The sequence below is a fragment of the Sinocyclocheilus anshuiensis genome, unplaced genomic scaffold, assembly GCF_001515605.1.
Source record: "Sinocyclocheilus anshuiensis isolate Anshui unplaced genomic scaffold, SAMN03320099.WGS_v1.1 scaffold63, whole genome shotgun sequence".
Lineage (NCBI taxonomy): Eukaryota > Metazoa > Chordata > Actinopteri > Cypriniformes > Cyprinidae > Sinocyclocheilus > Sinocyclocheilus anshuiensis.
The window spans coordinates 5,613,179-5,637,784 of record NW_015552625.1 but is presented as its reverse complement, the minus strand read 5'-3'; the positions used below and the strand labels follow the sequence as shown (position 1 = coordinate 5,637,784).

Genomic DNA, 24,606 nt, shown 5'->3' with positions numbered 1-24,606 from the left:
TGTGTGTGTGTGCGTGTGTGTGTGTGTGTGTGTGCGCGCGCGTGTGTGTGAGAGAGAGAGAGAGAGAGAGACAGTGTCACATCAAAGTGGAGTCAGCTATCTTAACCGCGGCTTGTGTACTGCATTATTACTGTGTCTGTTCCCCTTTCGGGCTTGAACTGATGGTAAAACTAATGACATTATTTACTGTCTTTACATTTATTTTGAAAGATGAAGCTCGCGATTATGGTAAGGGACGTTACATTTCCGACGAGTGCTTGCGGTGTTCGGCCAATCACAATGCACTGGGTCAGCTGGCCAATCAGAGCAGACTGCGCTTGTCGGAAGGAGGGACTTTGTAGAAAACGAAGCGTTTGAGAGAGGCGGGGCATAGAGGACCTACAATAATGTACAGTATTTGAAAAATAATGTGTTTTTTGAACATTAAAGCATGTCAACATATTCTGTTACACCAAATACACAAAATAATGATCTTTAAAAAAGCATCATATGACCCCTTTAATTACTTAAATATTGTTCCAATGCAAATAAATAAATAAATAATAAAGCTTTCATGTTATTGAAGCAAAATGCAATTTCTATTTTTTTTCCCTGTGATTTTGTGGTGAAATATAACCCTGGCATGTCTAAAAGCTCAATGGCCACTAAGCTATTATATTGGGTCTATTAGATTAATTCTCATCAAGATCGCAACTGAAATAGAAATCCTTTTATCCAACTGTCTAACATTTACAATTTTCTCCTCAACTGGGCTTCTGTTGAGATCATGGAGTGGAAAAGTGCTATAATATTTCCACCGGACACTTACTTGAATGTTTATCTATCCATCCATCATTCTGTCTCTCTATCTGTTGATGTACTCAAAACCTAAACTGAACTGATTCTGACTCACTGTCAATTCAAACTGTATCTGTTGGCTGATGATGGCTGTTGGCTGAGCTCAAAACCAGTGAGCACTTTTAAGAGAGCTTTTACTTTTCCCAATTCATGCTTTCCACTATGACCCAGCGGAGGAGAGAGGGATGAGAAATGAAAAGATGGACAGATGACAAGAAAGACATCATGAGCAATGCAATGGACAAAGATCCAGACATGCTGAAGAAACGATGAAGAGTTGATTAGTTACACCAACACAGCACAAAAGCAGCTTCAACATATGGAGTGAGAGTGTGTGTTAATGAATGTGTGAGTAGAGAGATCAAGAGAAAATAAGACCACTTTTCAGCCTAAGATCCAAAAAGGCTAAAATCATTAGTCGCTGATGATTTTTGATTGGAGTTTGAAGAGCAGGTTTAGATTTAGCACCACAAGACTTTCATGCATAGAGATTCAGAGGTGATTTTAAGATTTGATTTGGACCGTTTTTCTCCGATACCTTAAAAACAGAGTCAGCTGGACTTGGGATTGGGGTTTCCATCTTAAACACAAACAGACTTACTGAGCTATACAGTACATGAACATATGTGTTCAGCACAGTATGTGTATACCATACATATGGCTTTCATTAAGTCAAGAGTGAAGCACTTGCAGGTGAAACCATAAAACCAATGAGTGTGTGTGTATATGTGCGTATGTGTCAAAGTACACTGCTGTTCAAAAGTTTGGGGTCAGTAAGATATTTTAATATTTTTGAAAAGAAGTTTGCATTTATTTGATCAAAAATACAGTAAAAACAGCAATATTGGTCATGTTGCTGTTCAAAAAACATTTCTTATCATAATCAAATTTTGCAAACAGTGGTGTATATTAATATTTTTGTATAAACTGTGATAATTTTTGTTCATGATTCTTTGATGAATAGAATAACGTTTAATAAATAATGAAATAATGATCTTTTGTAACGTTAAATGTCTTGACTGTCACTTTTGATCAATGGCATCCTTGCAAAATAGAACATTTAATTTATAAACAAAATCTTACTGACCCCAAATTTTTGAATGGTAATGTAAAAAGCAAAGCTTTTCTTAACTTTACAAACATCGTTGACACAAACACTGAACATGAAGATGGAACCACAGAATGATGACAAATAAAGATGCATACAGCATTTTAAATGGACAAATGTACAGACTCAGGCACACACAGATGTACGCATACACACTACCATGTCAATGTTGAAGGTAACCCTTGGTGCTGGAGATGCTGCATCCACTTTAATGTCTGGCAGATCGTCCCTTTAGAGAGACAAAAAAAATCAATCAATCAATGAACAAACTAATGATGTGTAATTGAAATACATTAAACCATCTGTGATTAAATGTGTGTGAGTGAGTGAGTGAGTGAGTGAGTGTGTATGTGTGTATGTACCTGGGTCTATCCGATCTCTTCATTGGTGGTCTGCCTGTTGCCGAAATGCTCTTTGATCTGCTGTTGCTGTAGCTTGGCTTGTACCCTAAACCCCATTTATCTTTCAATGACGCAGCCTAAAAAAAAAAAAGCACAAACTCAATCAATGCAACATTTTATCTCCTCCACGCTTTCAATGTAGTGAGCTGAATCAAGTCTTTCTCACCCGCATGCTGGAGCGCCGTAGCTTCTTGCGCACATCCCGACGGATATCATTGACAGCGACAGATTCCAAATGCTGATAGCGCTGGATTTCCTGGTTTATGGTGCCTTCACTTGCTCCCAGTTTCCTTAGAGAGAAAAAAAAATGATATGGATTATATGGATTCTTTTAGACAAAAAACAGATTGAGGTATATTGCTTATTATAAATGTCAGGTTGACATTACTTGAGATCGTCAATGACTTTGGCTTGCTCATTGAGTTCTCTAATATCCACCAAGCGCTTAGAGAACTTCCGTCCACGAGCATCGATTATCTGACTGCTCATGACTGCCTGTCTGCGCAAGTCAACAGACTCCTGTATGAGGGAAAACAACTGTCAAAATAATACAAGATACGAGACACACTTAGGGGTGGGCGGTATGACAAAATCCGATATTTTCTTATCATGGTATGAGTAATTCAAAAATGGCATATACACCATATTATTATTTTATCTTATTTCATTTTACAAATATTAAAATATACATTTACACTGCCATTCAAAAGTTTGGGGTTGGTAAGATTTTTTAATGTTTTTGAAAGAAGACTCTTATGCTCACCAAGGCTTAATTTTTTTTACAGTACAAACAGCAATGTGAAATATTATTACAATTTAAAATAAATGTTTTCTAAATTTCCAACATTTTTTTTTTTAAATGTAACCTATTCCTGTAATGGAAAAGCTACATTTTTTGCAGCTATTACACAGTCTTCAGTGTCACATGATCCTCCAGAAATCATTCTAATATGCTGATTTGATGCTCAGAAAACATTTCTTTTTATTATCATTATGATGACAAAAAACTGGGCTACTTTATATTTTTGTGGAAACTTTCAGGATTCAGGATTTCAGGATGTTTATTTGAAATGTAATTTTTTTTTCACATTGTAAAAGTCTGTACTGTCACGTTTGCACTTTTGATCACTTCAATGTGTCCTTGCTGAATTAAAGCAGTGAATTACAGTGTATATTTTTCAGGAAATTCAATAAAACAAATTGGCCAGAAATCATTCTAATATGCTGATTTGATGCTCAGAAAACATTTCTTTTTATTATCATTATGATGACAAAAAACTGGGCTACTTTATATTTTTGTGGAAACTTTCAGGATTCAGGATTTCAGGATGTTTATTTGAAATGTAATTTTTTTTTCACATTGTAAAAGTCTGTACTGTCACGTTTGCACTTTTGATCACTTCAATGTGTCCTTGCTGAATTAAAGCATTAATTTCTTTAAAAAATTACAGTGTATATTTTTCAGGAAATTCAATAAAACAAATTGGTTATTTGTTATTTTGTTAATTTTAAAACACAAAAAACATATAGCAAAATCACAACCTGTTGCCATATTTCAACAGTTGCACAGTGTTTACCATCATTCCGCCTACAGCCCTAGGTACAGTCATGCATAAGAGTTCCAAAATCACACTGACTGTTGAACAGTCAAAACAAGTGTGGTTCATTCCAACACATCAGAAAAGCAAAAATCACAACACCACCCCGAAAAACTGATTATTGAACAAAGCTTGTCCATGAGAAATGCATCCTTGGGAAACGGGAAATAAGGAGAGTCTAAGATGTCACTGGCCACTCATTTCTCATGGAGAGGAATCAGAGTCAGACAAAACTAAAAAGCAGCAGGAAATGATAGAATTCAGACTCGCTCGACATATTTCAGTTCTAGGCACAATTCAACACGATTTTGAGTGATGTGACTGATCTTAAAAGCAACTTCCACCCTGACAGCATGAACAAGATGGAGAGAAAGAATGTGACAGAGAAACAGAGAGGACTGAAAAGCAAACGGGAGCTTTGAAGTACATACACAGCCCCAGGACAGGGGTCTGGGATGTTTAGTTCGTTCTGCATTGGCTGTGGATGGCAGGCGAACACTTCTCGACTTTAGCCGAGTGATTGTGGATGATGGAGAAATATTACGACACTCAGAAGGTGAGAGGGGAGGGGGGCTGGGGCTAATGCCAAGTATGCTGTTCACCAGCCGCCTCCTGAACGAAAGTCTGGGACTGAGATCCCCTTCAGGACACTGCAAACATGGGCCAGTTTAAAACAAACACAAACGCACACCACTACACAGACACTGAGTACAAATGAGCACAAAGACACTTCACATTTCCTGCTCTAAACATAACAATGACATTAATATACATGTACAAAAAAACAAGAAACCAAAGCAGCAGACAATGCAAGTTAAAACTCAAAAAAATAGTTACAAAGACTTTACAGTGGCATTAAGAAATGTTAAAGAGTGCGAGCTCTGACCGCGTGTATGGGGGGAGACGTGCCGTCACTCTCGTCCTCGTCTGATAGGTCGCCAATGTTGACTGAGTTGAGGTCTGTGATGTCATCATTGTCCTCTTCACCAGTCAGAGAGGTGAGTGTGCTACCCAGAGCATTCAGACGCTTGCCAATGTTGGGATCCATGTGCACATCAATACCACACATCTTCCATAAGACATTTAGCGTCCATGTCCCTGCGCTGCTGCTTTCTGGAGTATTGAAAGATTTTGTTAATAAATACAGACAAAGATCAAATATGAAGTCAGTATGAAATCAAATTGACCATGTTTTCTTCCTTAATGCACATTCTTGTTTTTGGTCTGGTTTTGTGCATTTCATCAATGTATACTACCATTCAAAAATATGGGGTCGGTAAGATCTCAAGAAATTAACAATTTTATTAAACAAGAAAGCATTAAAGCAACTGTTAAGTATTTATGTTAAGTTTATTTCAAATAAATGTTGTTCTTTTAAATCTTCTTTTATTCATCAAAGAATCCTGGAAAAAAACAAAAAAAGTACCAGTTTCCACAAAAAGTGGCACAACTGTTTTCAACATTGAAAATAATGAAATATTACTTAATCATCAAGTCAGCATACTCAAATGATTTCTGAAGGATCATGTGACACTGAAGACTGGAGTAATGATGCTGAAAATTCAGCTTTGCCATCAGAGAAATAAATTACATATATATTAAAATAAAAAACATTTGTGACCCTGGACCACAACACCAGTCATACATTTTTTTTAAATTGAGATTTATACATCACCTGAAAGCTGAATAAATAAGCTCTCCATTGATGTATGGTTTGTTAGGATAAGACAATATTTGGCCGAGATACAACTACTTGAAAATCTGGAATCTGAGGGTGCAAAAAAATCTAAATACTGAGAAAATCGCCTTTAAAGTTGTCCAAATGAAGTTCTTAGCAATGCATATATTTACAGTAGGAAATTTACAAAATATCTTCATGGAAGAGGATCTTTACTTAATATCCTAAAGATTTTTGGCATAAAAGAAAAATCAATAATTTTGACCCATACAATGTTTTTTTGGCTATTTCTACAAATGTACCCAAGCGACTTAAGACTGGTTTTGTGGTCCAGGGTCACATTTCTTTTAAATTGTAATAATATTTCACAATATTACTGTTTTTACTGTATTTTTGATCAAATAAATGCAGCCTTGGAAAGCATAAGAGTGAGAGTATTCTTCTAAAAACATGAAAATTACTGAAGAACATTGTTTTACTCATACCTGCAGAGGCCTGGCCTGTCGTTCTGGAGCAAACCTCATAAGTACCATCAGGGACGACACCTAGAAAGCCACATTGAGTATTTCAAGAATCATGGAAGCATTATGGGGCCAAATACAGACACACAACAAGTTAACTTTAAGTGTTACTCACAGGCATTCATGACCAGGTCTCCTCTGACCTCAGGTTTCCAGTCATCCCAAGTTGTCTCAAACCCCTCAGCAAATCGAATGCAAAAGTTCTTGAAATGGCCTTTGCTGACCAGAGATTCTGAGGAGCAGGCTGTGATTAGCGTACTCTCGATGGTTAACACCAGTGCTGAGCCAGTGTCAAAATCAATACTGTGATTGGCCTATGTACAGCAGAAAGAAGGGCCAAGCATTTAACATCAATCATTCTGACCAGAAATGGAAATATTTAATGTGTATAAAGGGTGAAATACAAGCCTACAGTATTTTATACAGTTAAAGGCCTGTTCACACCAAACTGATGAGTCTAAACATTAAAAAGAACGAAAAATAGTTTGTGTATCAGTGAGGCTCCACCTGTGTGGTGCTGGTGATCGGCAGGCAGATGCCCAGGTCATTGACAGTGAGCTGCAGGAAGAGAGTGCTGAAGGCCTGGACGCTGGTCTGCTGTATGGCTGGCAGTTTGTCCACCACCTCTTTGGTGGCCATATGAATGTCTGAGTTGAGAGCCAAGCGCTGTTCCTTCCAGTTATCATAGGCAGCCTTATAGTTCAGCCAGAACAGAACAGCTACAACAGACATACACAATTACAAAAAAAAAATTAAAAAATCCACCAACGGATGCACATGAAAAAACAAAAGGCTCAGTGTGGACTGACCTCTGTCAAATGCTACTGGCTGAGCAAAAACGATAGGACGATAGAGTGTGATCAGGACAGCCTCTTTGTCAGAGCTGCTACTGATCTCCTCCTGCAGAGCATTGCGCAAACCGATTCGAGTGCGGAAATACGCCACCTGGTGGAAATCTGACCCCGCCTCCTCATACACCTGCAAGAGACAGTGTCACGACAACAGTGATTAACTGATAGAGTGCACCACCTTATCAAAATCTCATGCATGTACAGGAAAGTTTATTGAGAGCAATGAATAACAGTGCTGCTCTTTATGTTTCTGTGACTAGCTACCTGATGTTTGACTATTTGCCCCAAAGCCAAATTGAGATCCACTTGACATTTCCCAAAGAGCTTCAGGTAGTTACTTCCTGTGGGAGTAGTCTTGCACTGAACCCGATTGGACAGTTCAAGCTCAATCCAGCCCGTCTCAAAGCGCACCGCCCTCATTGAAGGAGTGGTGGCTGTCATTTGAATCCCCTACAACAGAAAAAAACATACTGATGAAGTCTAAAGTCTGCAAGATTCACTTAAAATGAATAAACACAATTTTATTAGTACAAACCTTAAAAGTGAGATTAATAGAATAAAGCAGAATTTTAGGTTTGTCGCCATCTGTTGACACATCGTGTTCATTCCACAGTGGGATTGGCTGTTCGCCTCCTACGGAAACAAACACATTTCACACAGCTGGTGTGAAATCAAGCCAAGTCAAGCAAAAGAATATGTAACACTTTATTTGTCCAAGTGTCAATGTTACACAAGGTACATGAACTTAAAATTATAATAACAAATTATGCATAATTAACATGCAAGTAGCCCTAAACCAAACCCTAACCATATAGTAAGTACATGTAGTAAATTAATAATACTCAGTACTTAAATGTATAATTACACTGTAACAAGGACACCTTAAAATAAAGTGTAACCAAAAAATAAAAACAACTAAACAAAAAAACTAAAAATATATATGGAAAAAGTCATCCATTTATGCTACCTGTTCTTCATCAAACATACCTGACACCTTCTGGATGACCTCATTGACCTCCTTCATGAAGACCTTCTGAAGGAAGACTAGATGGTTGAGCAAATCTGTGGTCAAGTTGTGTTCGAAAGACCCAATCTAAAGATGAAGAAACCAGTATATTGTATTTCAAACGAATCCATCCATCCATCCATTTGCTGAAACAAACTTGATCATCTAATAATCAAGCAACCTATTTAGTACAACATCTCATTGCTACATCAATGGCACACCTCGGCTACACAGCGCAAGTAGTTTCCCTGAAGATAGCTGCTGTATCCTGGGGCCCAGGCAGTGTCGCTGTGCCCCTCGTGCTCCTGTATGATGTACTGTCCTGACACGGTGACGGGAGGCAGCGTCAGGCTGGCAGTGGGTGGCATGGCCGACACATCCACAGGGGAAACCTTCGACTGGAAACACAGCTTATGATTGGGTAGTTCAAAAGTGAACCGTGTCTGAGCACCTGTGAGGGAGACACCAAAACGTTAATAATTTGTTATTGTTGCATCTGTATTTCCCAGGGCGCAGTGAAATAAATTAACAACTGTGCCAGTGGAATTGTGGGTACCTGTCATGCCATGGCTCTTCATGCGACCCATCTTGTATTCTGCTTTGAGAGAGGGCAACAGGGCTGCACCAATAGTGATCCCATCCAGCATTGCGCTGAATTTCAACACGATTGGCTTCTTTTCCAGTCCTTCAGGCAGCTGAGGAAACTCAATGGCCTCCACCGGAGTTTGATTGACACTCACTTCAGAAGGCTGTGGAGTAGGCGTGTCTTCGCGGTTGGGCGGGGGGCTGATATAAACAGATTTGAATTTAATATGGGCAAAAAAAAAAATCATTAAAACTTACGAAAAGAAAGTACAGAGGTTTGCCTCACATGTTGGAGGGCTGACGGATGAGGTCTGAAATCTGTTTTGAGAGCTGGTGGGAGCTGCGGACCATCATGCTGTGCAGCGTTGCAGGGTGTTGCGGGATGTTGATGAAGATTGCACCCACTTTGAATACGGCAGCATTATTGGTCTTCAGCCCACGCTGTGCGCTATATAAAGCCTGGGACTTTGCGATGTTACACTTCACCACCGTCCTAATACACAAATACACACAAACAAAAGGAACTTACTAGAAGTGCTCATTTTGAAATCACAGGCTGGATGTAATATCGAGCAGTAACATAAAACAATGTCTGTGAAATATGTGCAGACAGATACTGGCAAAATGTACAAATTAAATGTTCATGTGACTGGAAACAAGGCCTTGTAGATGTGGAGAGAGCAACTGCAAGGAGAGGGATCTAGATGGATTAATAGAAAAGATGAAAGGGAGAGTTTCAGGCGCTGATGGCATGATCGTAGACGGTCCATCAGATTCATACTACACACAAAACTGGCAAACACTTCCCAAAATGTTGTGAATTTAGATTGATTGATGATGGATATGCAACTTCCAAGAGTCAGGGTGCACCAGAAAACTAGATTGTGTTAAGGTACCAAGCTGCTGCAATGAGTGCCTTTCAGGGGGAACTAATCATTGGATTCGACAACATGTTCCAGGACAGAAGCATCAAGTATTTAAAGGGGTCATATGATAGGGGAAAACATTTAACCAGATTAAAAATTTTTTATCATTTTAGGGTGGTTGTGTACACACTGCCAACACACATTTCAGTTCAAACAACTTGTAAAAGTGCATGTAGCATCCTATGACCCCTTTAAAAGATATTCAGAGTTTTGTATGAGGCACATAGTAGCACATAAACTCAATAACCACTAGCAGAACTTTATAATCTACTTTCTGTTCTGAGTTATGAGTCTGTGAAATACTGCCTACTTTTGGAAGAACAGGGGAAAAAAATAGTCTATAAAACTGCTCTAAAAGACTACTTTGCCATTAAACTAAAGATTTTTATTTGATTGATTTCAGATCAATCATCACTTAAACGGTGTATAAAAGCAAAACCAAAATTAGTCAGATGGTCTCTTCCTGTCTAAAGATGCAGGGGGTGGGGCTATGCACGTCATTGTGAAAAAGACAATGAAACTCTTTTAATAAAACATACTGTTGATGAAAATATGACGGGGAAAAAATAACACTGGTAGTTATTAACAATCCATCATCCATATTTTCGAAAAGGAAACATGACAGTGGGTGGACCTTGGTCAGAATAACCTATAAAATGGACTTAACAGTGATAGTCAAAAGCTTGTTTCAATTAGACTAGGAAATGGAAAAGTATCCCACTGACAATGCATTAATGAAGTAAATATGACTGTAAAATTAAGTGTCATGAGGATGTTATGATTTCAAGACACTATACACTGCTGTGAAACATTTATATGAGAGGAATTTGGAGCATTAGAGCAAAAGAAATCTTAGGGTGAACGGTATATGGCATATATTTGAAATATGGAAGGGACTGTGATATACAAATATTATGGAGATGTTATGAATGATCATGGAGGACTGGACAAGGTTACTGAGGAAACTTAGACATACAGGAACTCCTGCTTGGTTGTGCTGGTAGGTGAGGTTGGAAAATCCTCTAGTCTGCCAGTGAGAGAGGCAGAAAAAACAACAAAAAGATTACAGATACAAAGAAGAGAGGAGAGGAGAGAGCAGGAAGGTAGAAGAGGGTAAAGTTATCCACAGAGAAAACATTTCAAAACTCACATATGATGTGATAAATCTGTACTCTTAAAAATAAGAGCCAGGATTTCTATATTTAACTTTGTTTTCCTGTTCTCATACCTGCTGAATGTAATGACTGAAAAGTAGTTTGACCAATAACTTGCTGGCATTGTATATAATCGACCAATCGTGGCATGTGAGAAGGTGGGATCTACAGAGAACGGTCAAAGCGATACAGATACATGTACAAATTAGATGTGTTCGTTCTTTCGTTCAGACTGATCGTTGTATGACATCAAAGTACTGCAAGAGCGATTCGAAAGCACAAGGAGCCGCATGTTCTCTATAGATCTCACAGATGTCATACAACAATAGGTCTGTGCAGCGCAAACAGCCAAGTCCTGGATATTTTAGGCAATATAGAAATCCTGGCCAGGATGTGTCCCGTAAAAATGGCACATATGGTCACTCTAGTTTGTGTAGTTTTTAGCTTGCTACCATGCGGTTTCTAAAAACACAGTGAAGTATCGGTCACATGCTGGTCATTAAATACAGTATCTTTTCAAAAATGTGTTCAAAAATTTGGCGTCAGAACTGTGAAGTGAGATTTTTAAAAGAAATTAATAATTTTATTCGGCAAGTATGCATTAATTTGATCAAAAGTGGCAGTACAGACATTTATAATGTTTCCAAATATTTCTATTTCAAATAAATGCATGATTAATAGGAATGTGGCAGTGATAATAAGAAATGCTTGTTAATCCCCAAATCAGCATAATAGAATGATTTCTGAAGGAATAACATAATAATCATGTGGAATAACAGGAATAAATTACATTTTATAATATATTAAAATTTTATATTATTTTGAATTGTAATAATATTTCACAGTTTTCACAGCATCGGTGGGCATAAGAGACTTCTTTCAAAAACATTTTTAAAAAATCTTACTGATTGCAAACTTTAGAACAGTAGTGTATGGATGTTTTTGCATTGTGGTTCATGTTATTGTTTAGTCCGTTAAGTTGATATGTCAGACTGATCAAATAAACAGAGCAAAATATTAAAGCACCGCAGAGACAAAGTGTCTACACTCTTCAGGAAGTCAACCTACCAATGGTTTACAGTGTTTTGCACGTGAAACTGAGATTGGGCATATTTAAAAAAGAGAAATTAGACATTTCAAGGTAAACAGATTTATATGAAAGGGGATGCTGATAAGTGGTAGAGCACTCAGTGGGTCTTAGGCCTAGTGTTAAATGAATTACTGACTGTATATCTGGTGTGATTCCTTCCAGAAGCACAATGTTCACACATCCGATATGGGCCGAGGCACAGGTCTCAGTCATCTTCTGATGGAGAATATCTGCATCAACAGAACAGAAATTGTAGGATAAGGTAAGTATATAGGATATTTTAAAATGTTACATTTATTTAAAAATGCTGTTTGATTTACCCTTCATTTTCTCCTTTAGAGTAAAACTGCCATGTATTTTCTTAAGCTCTGCCTCCATGGTCAGTCCTCCAATGTCTGCTTCCAGATGTGTGCGGTTCACCATGCCAACGCCGAACACGATCAGCGTCACATGCTGGGGCTCAGAGCTTACCAAGCTCCGCCTACGACCCAGTCGACTGGGCGGCGTCTCGCCTTCAGATTCAAATTCCAATCGACATGGAGGATCCACAGGGCTCCGTCCACCCTCTGAAGAGCAAGTGAATAGGCAAATTAGGTCAAAAGCAGTGATTATTAGACTAATTTTGTACCATCCAAAAGCGAAAATAAGATTTTTTTGCAATTTGACATTTTCAGAGTTTCAGAGAGTTTCCTTTCTCCAAGTCTCATTAACACAACACAATAAAATAGAATTTCATTACCATAATGTGTAATACAATAATGACATATTTAAACTGTAAAGTATTTATAGTATACATCATGGTGCAATAACCTGTTGTATTGACTTTGTTGTAGTGATATACGTTTATTAATAATATTTTAAACTCTTTTTAATAACAAACACGGTATACAACAAGAATGATGCTCATTACCCTATTGCAGTACTGAAAATCTATTAAAAATGATTCTTGAGAATAATGTAAAATTAAAATCAAAAGAATAATATCTGGACACATTAATTAATCGCCACTAATTTTCACTATTCCACTAATGTTGCAATGTAAAAAAAATCTTGGGTCTAAAAACTTTCTTATAAAATTCTTATTATATTTTCAAATTATTTCACTTAAAGTGAATCAAAAGAATTCAAATTAACAGAAAAATGCAGAGCAAGTCCTACCTGAGAGGGCATTATCTTGGTTCTTCTCCAGGATGCCTGTGGGGTCTGATATGAGCGAGTAGAAATTAAGAAGTTTGTACATGTTCTGCCAGCACTCAGCCGACGGCTCGCTCTGTTCTGACACTGTGATGGAGTCCGAGTCATCCATCTGAATGGTCATGTGGTCCGCCACATCCCGCGAACCCTTCCGAGATACTTTTGACGTCCTTCGCTCTGAACGTCCCAGTGTCCCCCTTCCACGAGGCTCTCGATTCCTGGTCAGCGTGTCTAGGCCCGGCCCGACCACGGTCCGTTTGACCTTCTGAGTGCCCAGTCGAGCAGCTCCATTCAGGCTCCCACGGGAACTACGGCTGAAATCAGAAGAGCGAAATTCCCGATACGGCCGCGCCTTGGTGGGCGTTGGGGAAGAGGAGCCGGCAGTGTAGCGGTTGAGCTTGATGTCAGTCTGTGTGGCTTTGATGTCGTCGATCATCGTGCTGAACTGGTGAATGAGGCGGACCAGGGCCATATCCACGTGCTGGCGAATCGCTTGGCAAGCAAGGGTAAAATGGCAGTGCACACTGGCCTGGGGTCTCCGGCTCAGCTCGTGGAAGGACAGTGCGCTGGCAGAGGGAGGGGTTGACATGCACTTCTCCAGTACGACTGCGTTCAGACTGAACGTCTCAATCATCAGGGCAGGCTTGAAACCGAGCGGGGGAAGGTTCACCATGCCCTGCCTGAACACAAGAACACACCATTATAAAATCAGGGATATGCAACATGTTGACTGCTTGAGTACTCAATAAATATATTAGGCCAAGTTCAGGGTGGGAAAGGTTTTAGTCTGCACTGTGTGTTAATTGCTAGTCTATATATATACACACACACACACACACACACACACACACACACACACACACACACATATATATATATATATATATATGAACCAAGCCCTTGTCTCGCTTTCTCTTGATATTTGTACCCATGTGAGTTAATAGGGTCAACTTGAAATCAAGAAAGAACTTTTTGGTTTTGTAGTTTTTGTAAAAAATAATTTTAATACTAATTACATTTATTTATTATGATTTGAATTTAACAGTTTAGTAATTTAATTTGGTATTTATTAATATTTAGATTTAACCTTTATTGTTTTTTAGTTTTCATTTTAAATTTAGTCAAGTTTTAGTTTTGGTATTTATTTTTGTCATTTTGCATTGGTTTTTGTTTTTTATACTTTAATTATATTTTAGTAAACTTATTTTAGCTAGTTGCCAGGCAACAAATGTTCTAAGTTTTATTTTATTCCATATTTTATTTTAAGCTTAATAGTTTTAGTTAACAATAACAGCACTGTAGTCATTTAATTATTGGGCACTTCAGAGTACCCATACCCATAAAATGAAATTGAAACAGGGAAAAAATCAATCAATCATTAAATAAATAAAAAAAATAAGAATGCTTTATGGAATATCTCTAGACAGATGAACAAAAGCTACCTTGGGAAATCTGTGTTACCTGTGTGCTCGTTTGTTCTTCCTGTCTTTGCTGGTGTCAGAGTCGACAATGTCAGCTCTCAAACACTCAAGAGCGCCGCTGAAGGACAGGTGCTCCCCAAAATACATCTTGTAACTAAGTGGAGGAGCATCCTGGGGCTGGATACCAATGTGACTCAACAAAGGCTTAAAAACAACCTGTACAGACAATCCCATGACACACACACGCAAACAAAAAGAGAGAAGGCAATAAAATATGCATGGTCATAAATAAATGATTACAAAATATTAAGTATTCCTGGCGCACGCACCTGAGCGTCGGCTAGCTGCACAGCTGCCGGACAGAGATTTGTCTCATCTTGATCAAGCAGGTCATCCTGACTTGTGCTGTGCTGGGAGTGTGTGTGCTGAGAGTGTGTGTCCAGTGTATTCTGATCACTGGACAGTACAGTGTTAAAATCTGATGCAGAAGGAATGGTGGGGAGGACTCCTAAACACAAAGAGTTAATGAAGATTTTCAGTGCAAATGAACACACTCTAATCCCTGTACACAGTTAAGTCTCTAATCACAGCCACATGGACAGATACAGCTACATGTTTACACACAGTCAACAGACTACTCACATTTCTCTGTCAATACACTAATCACTCACCTCCGGTCTGCAGGCTGTTGTGCTGAGAGCGGTTGAGAGGCGAGCCCTGGACGTTGCCGCCTGTGCGGTTGCCAACAGCATTTGACATCCAGTTGTATAAGCTGACGGAAAATGGCTCCGATAGAAGAGGATGTTCCGTTAACACGTCTGCACCAACATTATTGCCTACCAAAAACAACAAACATTTAACATTATCTAGATTTTTACTTGAAGAAAATGAGTGTTATGCTTTCTGCGCAGAATTCACTATGATGCTCTGTTCTGAGGGGATGTTAGCACATTGCTCAAGTTTTTGACATATTCTGTCAATAGATATTTTTCTGGTACCGCCTACAGTGTAAGTCTTTGTAATTGTTTTAGGGATGCACTATATATCGGTATTATATTGGTTATTGGGTGATAGTGCTATTATTGTTAATTAAAACAAAGTATTAAAAACTGTTTTTGTTAAAAGAATCAAAGCTGAATTAAAACATACATATTAGATATAAACTCAAAAATAAACACTTACATTTAAAAAAAAACTTTGAAATTTCAGCAACTATCTGAAATAAAATAATTTTAAGTTTTAAAAACTATAAAAATGACAAAAGCACATAACATTTCTAAAACTAAAATGAAAAGAAAGTGAAAATATAACAATGAACGCTCATTTAAAATATTAATACATCATCAAATAATACTAAAATAATACTCTGATATTAGAGATTTTTTTATTATTCATTGATATCAGATACTGGATATTTAATTCTGCATGCTCATTTTCCCTATTTTACCATTTAGATGACCTTTGCCTTAATCTAACAATCAACTAAAGTTTATCTTTAATAAAATTAATAATTTATTAACTGTTTAAATGTAATCTTAAAAATAGTAAATCTCAAAATTGATATGTTTTTCAAGTACATTAAAATGTTGTGATGCCTAAATTTACTCGTAGGAATTAAATCAATTGAATATTGGTTTGCAGTGTTTTATTTTTCATTTATTTGATAAAACTGTATAGAATTTTAATATCAACATACTGGTATCAGCCAGAATTTTAATTTCAGTACATCCCTGTTTTATAAGTCACATGCTACCATCTGGAGAACTGAAAGACCCAGCGAAAAATGACTTCCTTTACAAACTACATGGATTTGAAGTTACTAGCAAAAAACATCAAAGGTTTTTTTTTTTTTTTATTGCGCCATCTAGTGTGACATATCTACTTGCTGCCCTGAGCATTGGATGGGATTTGGGACCATCCAACCCAGTATGGTGCCTCGGCACTTTAATGGGTTCTGACGTTTTCTGTGCAGAAAAATAATACTAAAAAAGAAGAAAAATCAAACACAATAGGGTTAGTAACCTGCTCTCATAGGAAAACCCTATATCAAGAAAACGCATTTGTCTTTCTGATTCACATTTTCATCTGTCTAATATTAGATTGCAAAAGCAATAAACTCTGAATGAAGAAAATCATACCAGTACGTGTCAGGGAGCTGCTCTTGGCTGTGGTTTGTTCGTTTGCTCGATGGGGTGTGGCTTCAAGGAGGTTGTGCAGACTGTGGATGCTTCCTGTTAAGTAGCTGAGCAACGACTCTTTCCGAGGGCTGTGATTGGACTGCAGCCCTGTCCGACTGACATGAGCGGGAGAATCAGCTGCAGTATCTCCACTCGTGTAGCTCAGGGACTGGTAAGGGTGGGAACCCTTAAAAAAAATTTTTTAAAAAAAGCATTCAGCTTCCAGATTTACTATACACTTTCAGTGCTAACAAAACAGACCCACACAAACCTTGATCCTAAGGGCAGACTCGCTGTGTGTGTGAGATTTGGACAGTTTTCTCATGATCTCGACTCCAGTCACAGGGCCAGAGTTACCGGTAGGAGCAGGACGACTACATACTCCTTCTAACAGCATTGTATGTTCACTTACAGTACCTAAAAAGGTGCAAGAACAACACAAAACAGATAAACATCCCAAAAATCACATTAAATCTGCTCTATGTGTTAAGTAAAAGGTATACAAGACAACTACCTGCATCAAACTCAAACTCGGCTCCATCAGCACTGGTGTCACTCTGCAAGGCAGCGCCACAGTCTGGCCCCTGTGTCTGATCAGGCTCAATGGGGTCCTGCTCTTTGGGCTTAGGAAGCTGATTGGGTCGTGGCAAACCAACTGCCTTAAAGCCCTGTGTGACAACGATGAACTTCATCCACTGACGAGCAAGCGCCACCAAACCTTTCCTCAGGGTGACCAGAGCAGGCAGTCCATCATTCTGAAATATAAAGATGAATAAGTAGTACAAGATTAGTAAGGATAATTAATGACAGATTGTTAAAAATAATATGCAAAATAAATGTTTATTCCGATTAAACTGCAGTTACCACACACATTTATTGTAATACATTGTTCATTTTATCCTGCCCAAGAAGAGTCCAGGATGCCATTGCTAATACAACTCAGAGGAACATGCAGGGCTCCAGACAAAAAAAAAAAAAAATCAATTAAGGAGCCATTGGCTCCTATAAGAAACAAAATTAGTCACCAATATTTTTTTTTTAGGTGCCATAAAATAAACATGTTTTATTTTTTTTAATTTTTTTTTACATTTCAGTCATACTGTCATTTATTTAGGTCTCATCTTTTCTTGTCTTTGTCAGCATGTTAATCCATCTTGTGGTTGTCCTGGGAACTAAGGTTCACTTAAAGTGGGAAGTAAACATCTTTTCCAACTTGAGAACTTTGTACAGTCACAAAGAATTGTTTATTACACAGAATCTCTGCCAATATCATGGACCATAACTATGTCAGCATCACCTGGCCACTGAGTGTAATTTGGGCTCCTCCTCAATGCATCCTATAATTGCTGTCATACACTTTGGATCAAATAAATGCAGGATTGCGGAGCAGAAGAGACTTCTTTAAAAAACATTAAAAATCTTACTGTTTAAAAACTTCTGACTGGTAGTGTATGTCTTTCACACGTCCAGTCTGTTTTTCTTCATTAGTAACGTGCAATTTTAAAGGAGGTGTTCAATTTTATCTTTAGCTCCTTGTATTGTTTCTTATCATGTAGACAACAGGTTAAGTAAAAATATGAATATGCAATATAACACATACATTTTGCAAAATGCTTTATAGTTATTTTTCTAGCTGACTGATCAGCTTATGGACATTGAATGGTTATCATTAGGTAAATGTATTGTTACAAGCGTGTTCACGTGCCGCTTAAACTGAGGCGCTAAAGCATTCGCTCATGTCACATTAAAGAGCACCAAAATGGTATTTATTGTTTGAATTTCGTTATGAATTCGGCAGAATTTTAAAGCTAATACTTTGTTTATTAAAATGTAATAGAGCACAAATCTTATTGCGATTATTGGACGGCAAGCACGCTACAAATAAAAGAAGTTCCCGCATCAAAAGAACACAGCATATAGACTAAAGATCTTGATAACAAGAAACCAGAATTGCTAACGATATTGCTAATATCCACACAGCTGACAGCTTTACCTGTTGTAGTTTGTTCAAGTTGTGCAAGAAATAGACACTGCTTTTCTGCACTTTTATTCGCACGTCTCCATCATTTTCGATCTCTCTCATGCTGCCACAACTGAAGCTGCTGTTAGCAGATGTGTCATCATCGCTGGTGTTCAGCAGAGATGAGGACTGTTTTTACACTAAAACTTTGATGCGCATTGTCTCAGTTTATTACGTCAACATAAAAGATGTGATCGCAAAAAAAGTAAGAAAAAGCCATTACATTTACATTTTTAAATCATAACATAAATGTATATAGTCGCCAGTGGCAATCTCAGCAAAAACGTCACTCGCGAATTAATATTTTTTGTTGCAAATGTGACCGTTTTATTCACAGTCTGGAGCCCTGACATGGTGAAGTAATTTTAGACTTTACAGTGGCCAATGAAGAATTCAACATGAGAGAAGTATGAGAGAATCTAATACATGTGCATCCATGTGCTCTGCAAGCATACAGACTTACCATGGTGGCCTCTTCGATGATGCTGTAATCAGCCTGCTGCAGGTAACGATGTAGAATATTACACAGTAAACAGGACGGGTTCTCGTGAAGATATCGGGCTCGCTTTGTAACGCGGTTATACTTGCTGCGAAATGGAATGTGAATACTCTTTTTCTGTTGGGTTAAAGCACATATACACATAATATTAGGCCAGTTAAATTTGGTCCACAGTTCTGCTGTATTACACTGCAAGTCCAGGGATGTCTAATGGTATAAGTATTAACAAGTCTGACCTCCAGGGCCTCGGTCATTATGCAGCCCATGACCGCACACACACGCAATGTGGCCTCCATGTCTAGTTTCTGCAGGGAGGTCTTCAGCTGGTCAATGGGAACCAACCATGCACCGACTGCAGGGGTCGCAGTACTCAACAGATTCAGCTGCCTGCAGACACATTCGACAATACAGACCTCATTAGCCATATAAACAACTGACCCATGATTCCCTTTGAACCGAATCAAAGACTTTGCATCCAAATGGTATACTGAACACAACTATATAAAAACAATATATACACATACATTCAGACTTATAACTATACATTCAGATTTACTTCTATATATTCAGACATAATATATTCAGGCTTATACCTATATAGCTGGAGTTTGTGCTAAAGGAGCCACGACCAAGTATTGAGTGCATAAATGAACATACTTTAAAGAACTTGAACTTTTCTGTTTTGCAAATCCTTTTTTTTATGTTTTTTTGAAATATTCTAATATTTTGAGATACTGGATTTTTGACTTTCATGAGCTGTAAGCTCTAATCATCAAAATGAAAACAAAAAAACTTTTGAAATGTTTTACTTTACATGTAATGAATCTAGGATATATGAAAGTTTCATTTTTTTAAATAAGTTACAAAAACTTTTTCATGATATTCAAATTTTTTTTTTGATACATTTTTTGGTAAAATAATCAACATTTTGCAGATTCTGAAAGGGGGATGTAAACTTTTGACCTCAACTGTGTGTGTATATATATATATATATATATATACACATAAACATGTTATTTCTGCTGAAGGGCACAGGTAAATATGACATTTATTATAATAGGTTTATGTGAAGATTGTTTTAAGTTCACTTAAATCAGAAGTAATTTTTTTAAAGTCTAATAAATGTTAAAATTGATAGTTCTCAATTACACTGTAATGTTGAGGGGGAAAAACAATTTTATAGAGAAATCAGTATTGGTATCAGTGATACTGGCCTTCAGTCATAAAAAAATTATGCCATTAAACAAATATTAAAAATATACTGTATTTATGTTTGTACATTAATTTGAAGATTTAATATGAAATTATTGCAATATAAAAGCATATTTAAAAACTTTAATGTTAGGTGGGATAAATCGCGATTAATTTCAGAAAAAAATGATTTTTAAATGATTGACAGCACTAATATATATATATATATATAGACATCAGTAGTATTGGTATCAGTGATGCTGGCCTTCAGTCATAAAAAAAGATGCCATTAAACAAATATTAAAAATATACTGTATTTATGTTGTTTGTACATTAATTTGAAGATTTAATATGAAATTATTGCAATATAAAAGCATATTTAAAAACTTTAATGTTAGGTGGGATAAATCGCGATTAATTTCAGAAAAAAATGATTTTTAAATGATTGACAGCACTAATATATATATATATATATAGTTATTTTATATATTTTAAATAACTTATTAATGTGTTTATACTTTTATTATTTATTATTATTTTATTTAACTATTGTAATTTTATTACTTTTTTTTATTTTTATTATAACTTGCGTTCTGTAAGTGAACGCCGCTTTATTGTGCCATCCCAAAGAGGCACAAAATCACTTTCACGGACTTTTAAATTAAACGTTCCCTCCTGGTGGAATGACCTGCCCAACTCAATCAGAGTAGCTGAGTCCTTAGCCATCTTCAAGAATCAGCTAAAAACACATCTCTTCCATCTTTACTTGACCCTCTAACTCTAGCACTCTCTATTCTAATTCTATTTTTATAAAAAAAAAAAGTTTTAATTAAAAATAAATTACCCTTTAAGACTTGCACTCTATTTGTTTTCTAACTGCTTGTTTTTTATAAAAAAGACCTCTAACACTAGCTTTCTCTATTCTATGCGTTTTGTTTTTATCTATTATATAATTAACAACAACAAAAAACCCACTGCACAGAAGACTCCACCTCCTCCCGGCGACCAGGTGATGACGCTGTCCCCGGACAGCGTGAGGAGATCCCTCAGCAGGATCAATGCACGCAAAGCTCCGGGTCCTGACAACATTCCTGGGCGTGTACTTATATATATATATATATATATATATATATATTTTTTTTTTTTACTTTTTTTTTTTTACCTTATTTGTATATTTGTATAGTTGTATTTTATATTTAATCTGTATATCTGTATTTATGTTCTACTGTTAGTGTTATCTGTATGCACCAATGGTCTGAGAGTAACGCAATTTCAATTCTGTGTGTATGTGCTGTACATGTGGAAGAATTGACAATAAAGCAGACTTGACTTGACTTGACTTGACTTGAAAACTTGCTACGTGTGCTGCGTAGCGCTGTGTAGCGCATAGCACTTGCTTATCATTGCTCTTTTGTTGATTCTGATTGCTTCCATTGTCCTCATTTGTAAGTCGCTTTGGATAAAAGCGTCTGCTAAATGACTAAATATATAAATTTTGTGTACATTTTATTTACAATCATTCAGTTTATTCATTTATTTTATCTGCCATAGGTCACTCTGCTTTCTTGGAAAAAAATATACATTATAATTTTTTATAACATTTTATGTAATGTAATGTTAATGTTAATAATGTTTTATTTATTTTTTTACTGAAAAACAAGATGAAAATGATTATGAAGTTGATTTGCATTTATGTGTGTACCTTGACATGGTTGGAGCGTGAGAACGGATGTTGGTTGGTGCAGCAAAGCTGAACCAGATCTCCTTTATCGTCAGCTTCATACTGCTGGAGTCAGGAGGAGGAGGCAAGAGGGGCAAGTCCTTTTTCAGATCATCTGACTCCACTCCCTCATCCTGCACAGACAAACATGAGTGAAAAATAATACGAGAAACAAAGACCCAAACAAAACTTATAAGATCTCAAACGCCCATTAACTATACATGAACAACAACATATGAGAACCTGTTCGTCAGAGTCTGAATTGTTGTTGGGTTCAGAAGCAGGGCTCTGCGCATCATTGGGCAGGTTATCATCAGATACATCAGTGCTGTAGCCACTTCCTGTCTGAGAACCACTAGAACCGTTTGATTTTGAGACTCCGTCCCGGACGCCGCTGTCGGCCCCGCCCATCACCCCAAAAGCACTGTAGAGCACGGCTCCTGACTGCCGCCCACCTGAGGAAGAGTCAGACATGCATTTCACACTCCTGAAATACAAATGTTTAATGCTATCTGAAATTCAACACGTGTATAATACCTTTGACAGTGAGGTTCTCAATCCCACATTCAAACATAATCCAACCCCATTTTTCAGGACTGGCGCCAGAGCGAGTGTGGTCAGGGGTGTGTCCTGGTACATGTTCAGTGGAGATAGAGGGTTCGGTCTCATCCACTAAAACAAAGTCATCAGCTTCCTCCAAACTGAAGAGAACCTTGGACTTCTCAAAAGGAATGGCAGTGATGGCACAAGCTCCAAGGTCTGTTACAAACAACAAACAAATATTGCACAAACATAATTACGATTCCAAATAGCACTCCAGGAAAACAAAACAATACGATACGATAAAAAATAAAACCAATTGATATTTTGTTCAATTAAATATCATCTGAACTTAACTAAATAAAACAGTAATTCCATGTGGTAGGAGATTTCAGTATTCCAATCCCAGTATTCTCAAGAGGCGCATAATAAATAAACATATGGATATAAATTTGAGTGTATGTGTGTACCTGACGAGTCCAGGCCACGAAGTTGGCTGTGTATGCGGTGTATGTTGAGTCTGGCTGCGATCTCCTTGCCCTTCTCAATCCCAGCATTAGAGCGGAGAGAACCGCTGGACTGAGGTGCCATCTTAGATGCAGATGAAAACTTCTCCATCATAACAGAGGGCTTTTCTGTGTCCTCCACTATGCCCCTACACATCACACATTAACAGTCAGGGCACAAAAAAAGGCAAAATTATCAAAAAAAAATATATATATATTATATTATATTATATTATATTATATTATATTATATTATATTATATTATATTATTTGGACGTTTGCAATTACCTATTCATGCGCAACTGAGTAGCAATCCGGTCAAAACACAAGGCCACTAGAGAGACATGTGTGACACTCTTATTGGATGGTGAACCTTCTTCTACAGACGCCTGAAGTACACAAAGGTTCACCTGCAGACACATGCACATACAATTACTTTCACCATATTTACATGACAAGATTTCTCTCTTTCATATATACACACACACATAAAAAGGTACCTTTGGGACAGTCACATTAGCTTGCAAACCCTTTATCTTCACATTGTCAGGTTTGATTGACAGATCGGTTTGTCCATGCGGTGTGCTCAGAGACCCAGGGGTGGTTCCCTCTGTTTTAGATATTTTGTGCTCTGGCTTCGCTGTGCTCTGGAAAACACCACATTCATCATGATCACATTAAGGTCTGAGTGTGCTGTCACGTCTCTGTGTGTTGTATCGATTACTTACAGACTCAGAGACAGTGGATTTGCTGATCTGATACACTTCATTAAGCACTTTCCCATGCAGGTCATCCAGGATTGATGCAGGGTGGCGAATACTGGCAAAGTGAACCATCGACTCAATGTACCTGGAACAAAAGACAAAGAGAATTTCACAAACACTGTGGCAGTTATGAAAGACCCCATTAAATCTCTTGATGAAAACATTTTTCTTTCTGTTTCCTATGTTAGAAGATATATTGAAAGGCTTGATTGTTCCTTTTCTGATCAAATGCCTAATTTAGTGCATTTTTAGGAGTGCACTAACAAATAAATGATCTGAAAGCTAACAGACTAAAAGTCAAAATTTTGTTGTCATGGCACCACAAGGTGGGTGATGTGAGAGTTGCTGTGATGTCTGACCGGTCTAGTGCTTCAGCTACTAAAGGAGTCAGAACCACATTGACTGCCCCTTTGACCTCTACAATGGCTGTGGTTCTCGTCTGGGCAAGAGGTTGATCAACAGTCCAGTCCTCTGTCACTGTGTCCTCATCCGTGTTGTCCACTGCCTGCTTGTCAAGTGGTGTGTAAGGTGTGCTGCAGATACACAAATACACATCAAAATGCATGCTTCATGATACTGAAACAACCACTGTTGATTTGTTATGATTTCTCGTTTTACCTGTTTATATCGCCCATGAGCTGAACTCCTCTGTCCAATAGCGAGGTGGCAGACAAACCACCCTTCACCATCTGTAAAAGAGCACAAATACAATTATCAACAACAAATAATGAATGAACAAGCAACATTCTTACACTAACACAACATGTCCAGGTCATATTTTACCCAAAGTTACTCTCTACATAGAGAAAAATCTCATA

General features: G+C 37.5%; 1 protein-coding gene across 1 annotated transcript in view; it reads right to left on the bottom strand.

Annotated features, from left to right (window-relative positions):
• LOC107666375 (uncharacterized protein KIAA1109-like) overlaps positions 1-24,606 on the bottom strand; it is a 57,731-nt gene that overhangs the window by 18,527 nt on the left and 14,598 nt on the right. Inside the window, exons 26-63 of the mRNA XM_016457633.1 lie at positions 24,407-24,477; positions 24,148-24,321; positions 23,753-23,873; positions 23,525-23,671; positions 23,313-23,434; positions 22,988-23,172; positions 22,515-22,736; positions 22,221-22,432; positions 21,960-22,111; positions 19,303-19,453; positions 19,031-19,183; positions 17,062-17,302; positions 16,819-16,964; positions 16,509-16,734; positions 15,042-15,206; positions 14,700-14,878; positions 14,411-14,586; positions 12,914-13,629; positions 12,076-12,321; positions 11,892-11,985; positions 10,488-10,538; positions 8,872-9,078; positions 8,557-8,786; positions 8,222-8,451; positions 7,982-8,087; positions 7,530-7,627; positions 7,259-7,444; positions 6,953-7,121; positions 6,651-6,862; positions 6,259-6,457; positions 6,108-6,167; positions 4,831-5,057; positions 4,376-4,594; positions 2,735-2,865; positions 2,513-2,636; positions 2,308-2,423; positions 2,105-2,174; positions 1,376-1,417 (exon numbers count right to left, since the gene is read on the bottom strand). Coding sequence (XP_016313119.1) covers positions 1,376-1,417; positions 2,105-2,174; positions 2,308-2,423; positions 2,513-2,636; positions 2,735-2,865; positions 4,376-4,594; positions 4,831-5,057; positions 6,108-6,167; positions 6,259-6,457; positions 6,651-6,862; positions 6,953-7,121; positions 7,259-7,444; positions 7,530-7,627; positions 7,982-8,087; positions 8,222-8,451; positions 8,557-8,786; positions 8,872-9,078; positions 10,488-10,538; positions 11,892-11,985; positions 12,076-12,321; positions 12,914-13,629; positions 14,411-14,586; positions 14,700-14,878; positions 15,042-15,206; positions 16,509-16,734; positions 16,819-16,964; positions 17,062-17,302; positions 19,031-19,183; positions 19,303-19,453; positions 21,960-22,111; positions 22,221-22,432; positions 22,515-22,736; positions 22,988-23,172; positions 23,313-23,434; positions 23,525-23,671; positions 23,753-23,873; positions 24,148-24,321; positions 24,407-24,477 — 6,576 coding nt within the window. The remainder of the gene's footprint in view (positions 1-1,375; positions 1,418-2,104; positions 2,175-2,307; positions 2,424-2,512; positions 2,637-2,734; positions 2,866-4,375; positions 4,595-4,830; positions 5,058-6,107; positions 6,168-6,258; positions 6,458-6,650; positions 6,863-6,952; positions 7,122-7,258; positions 7,445-7,529; positions 7,628-7,981; positions 8,088-8,221; positions 8,452-8,556; positions 8,787-8,871; positions 9,079-10,487; positions 10,539-11,891; positions 11,986-12,075; positions 12,322-12,913; positions 13,630-14,410; positions 14,587-14,699; positions 14,879-15,041; positions 15,207-16,508; positions 16,735-16,818; positions 16,965-17,061; positions 17,303-19,030; positions 19,184-19,302; positions 19,454-21,959; positions 22,112-22,220; positions 22,433-22,514; positions 22,737-22,987; positions 23,173-23,312; positions 23,435-23,524; positions 23,672-23,752; positions 23,874-24,147; positions 24,322-24,406; positions 24,478-24,606) is intronic.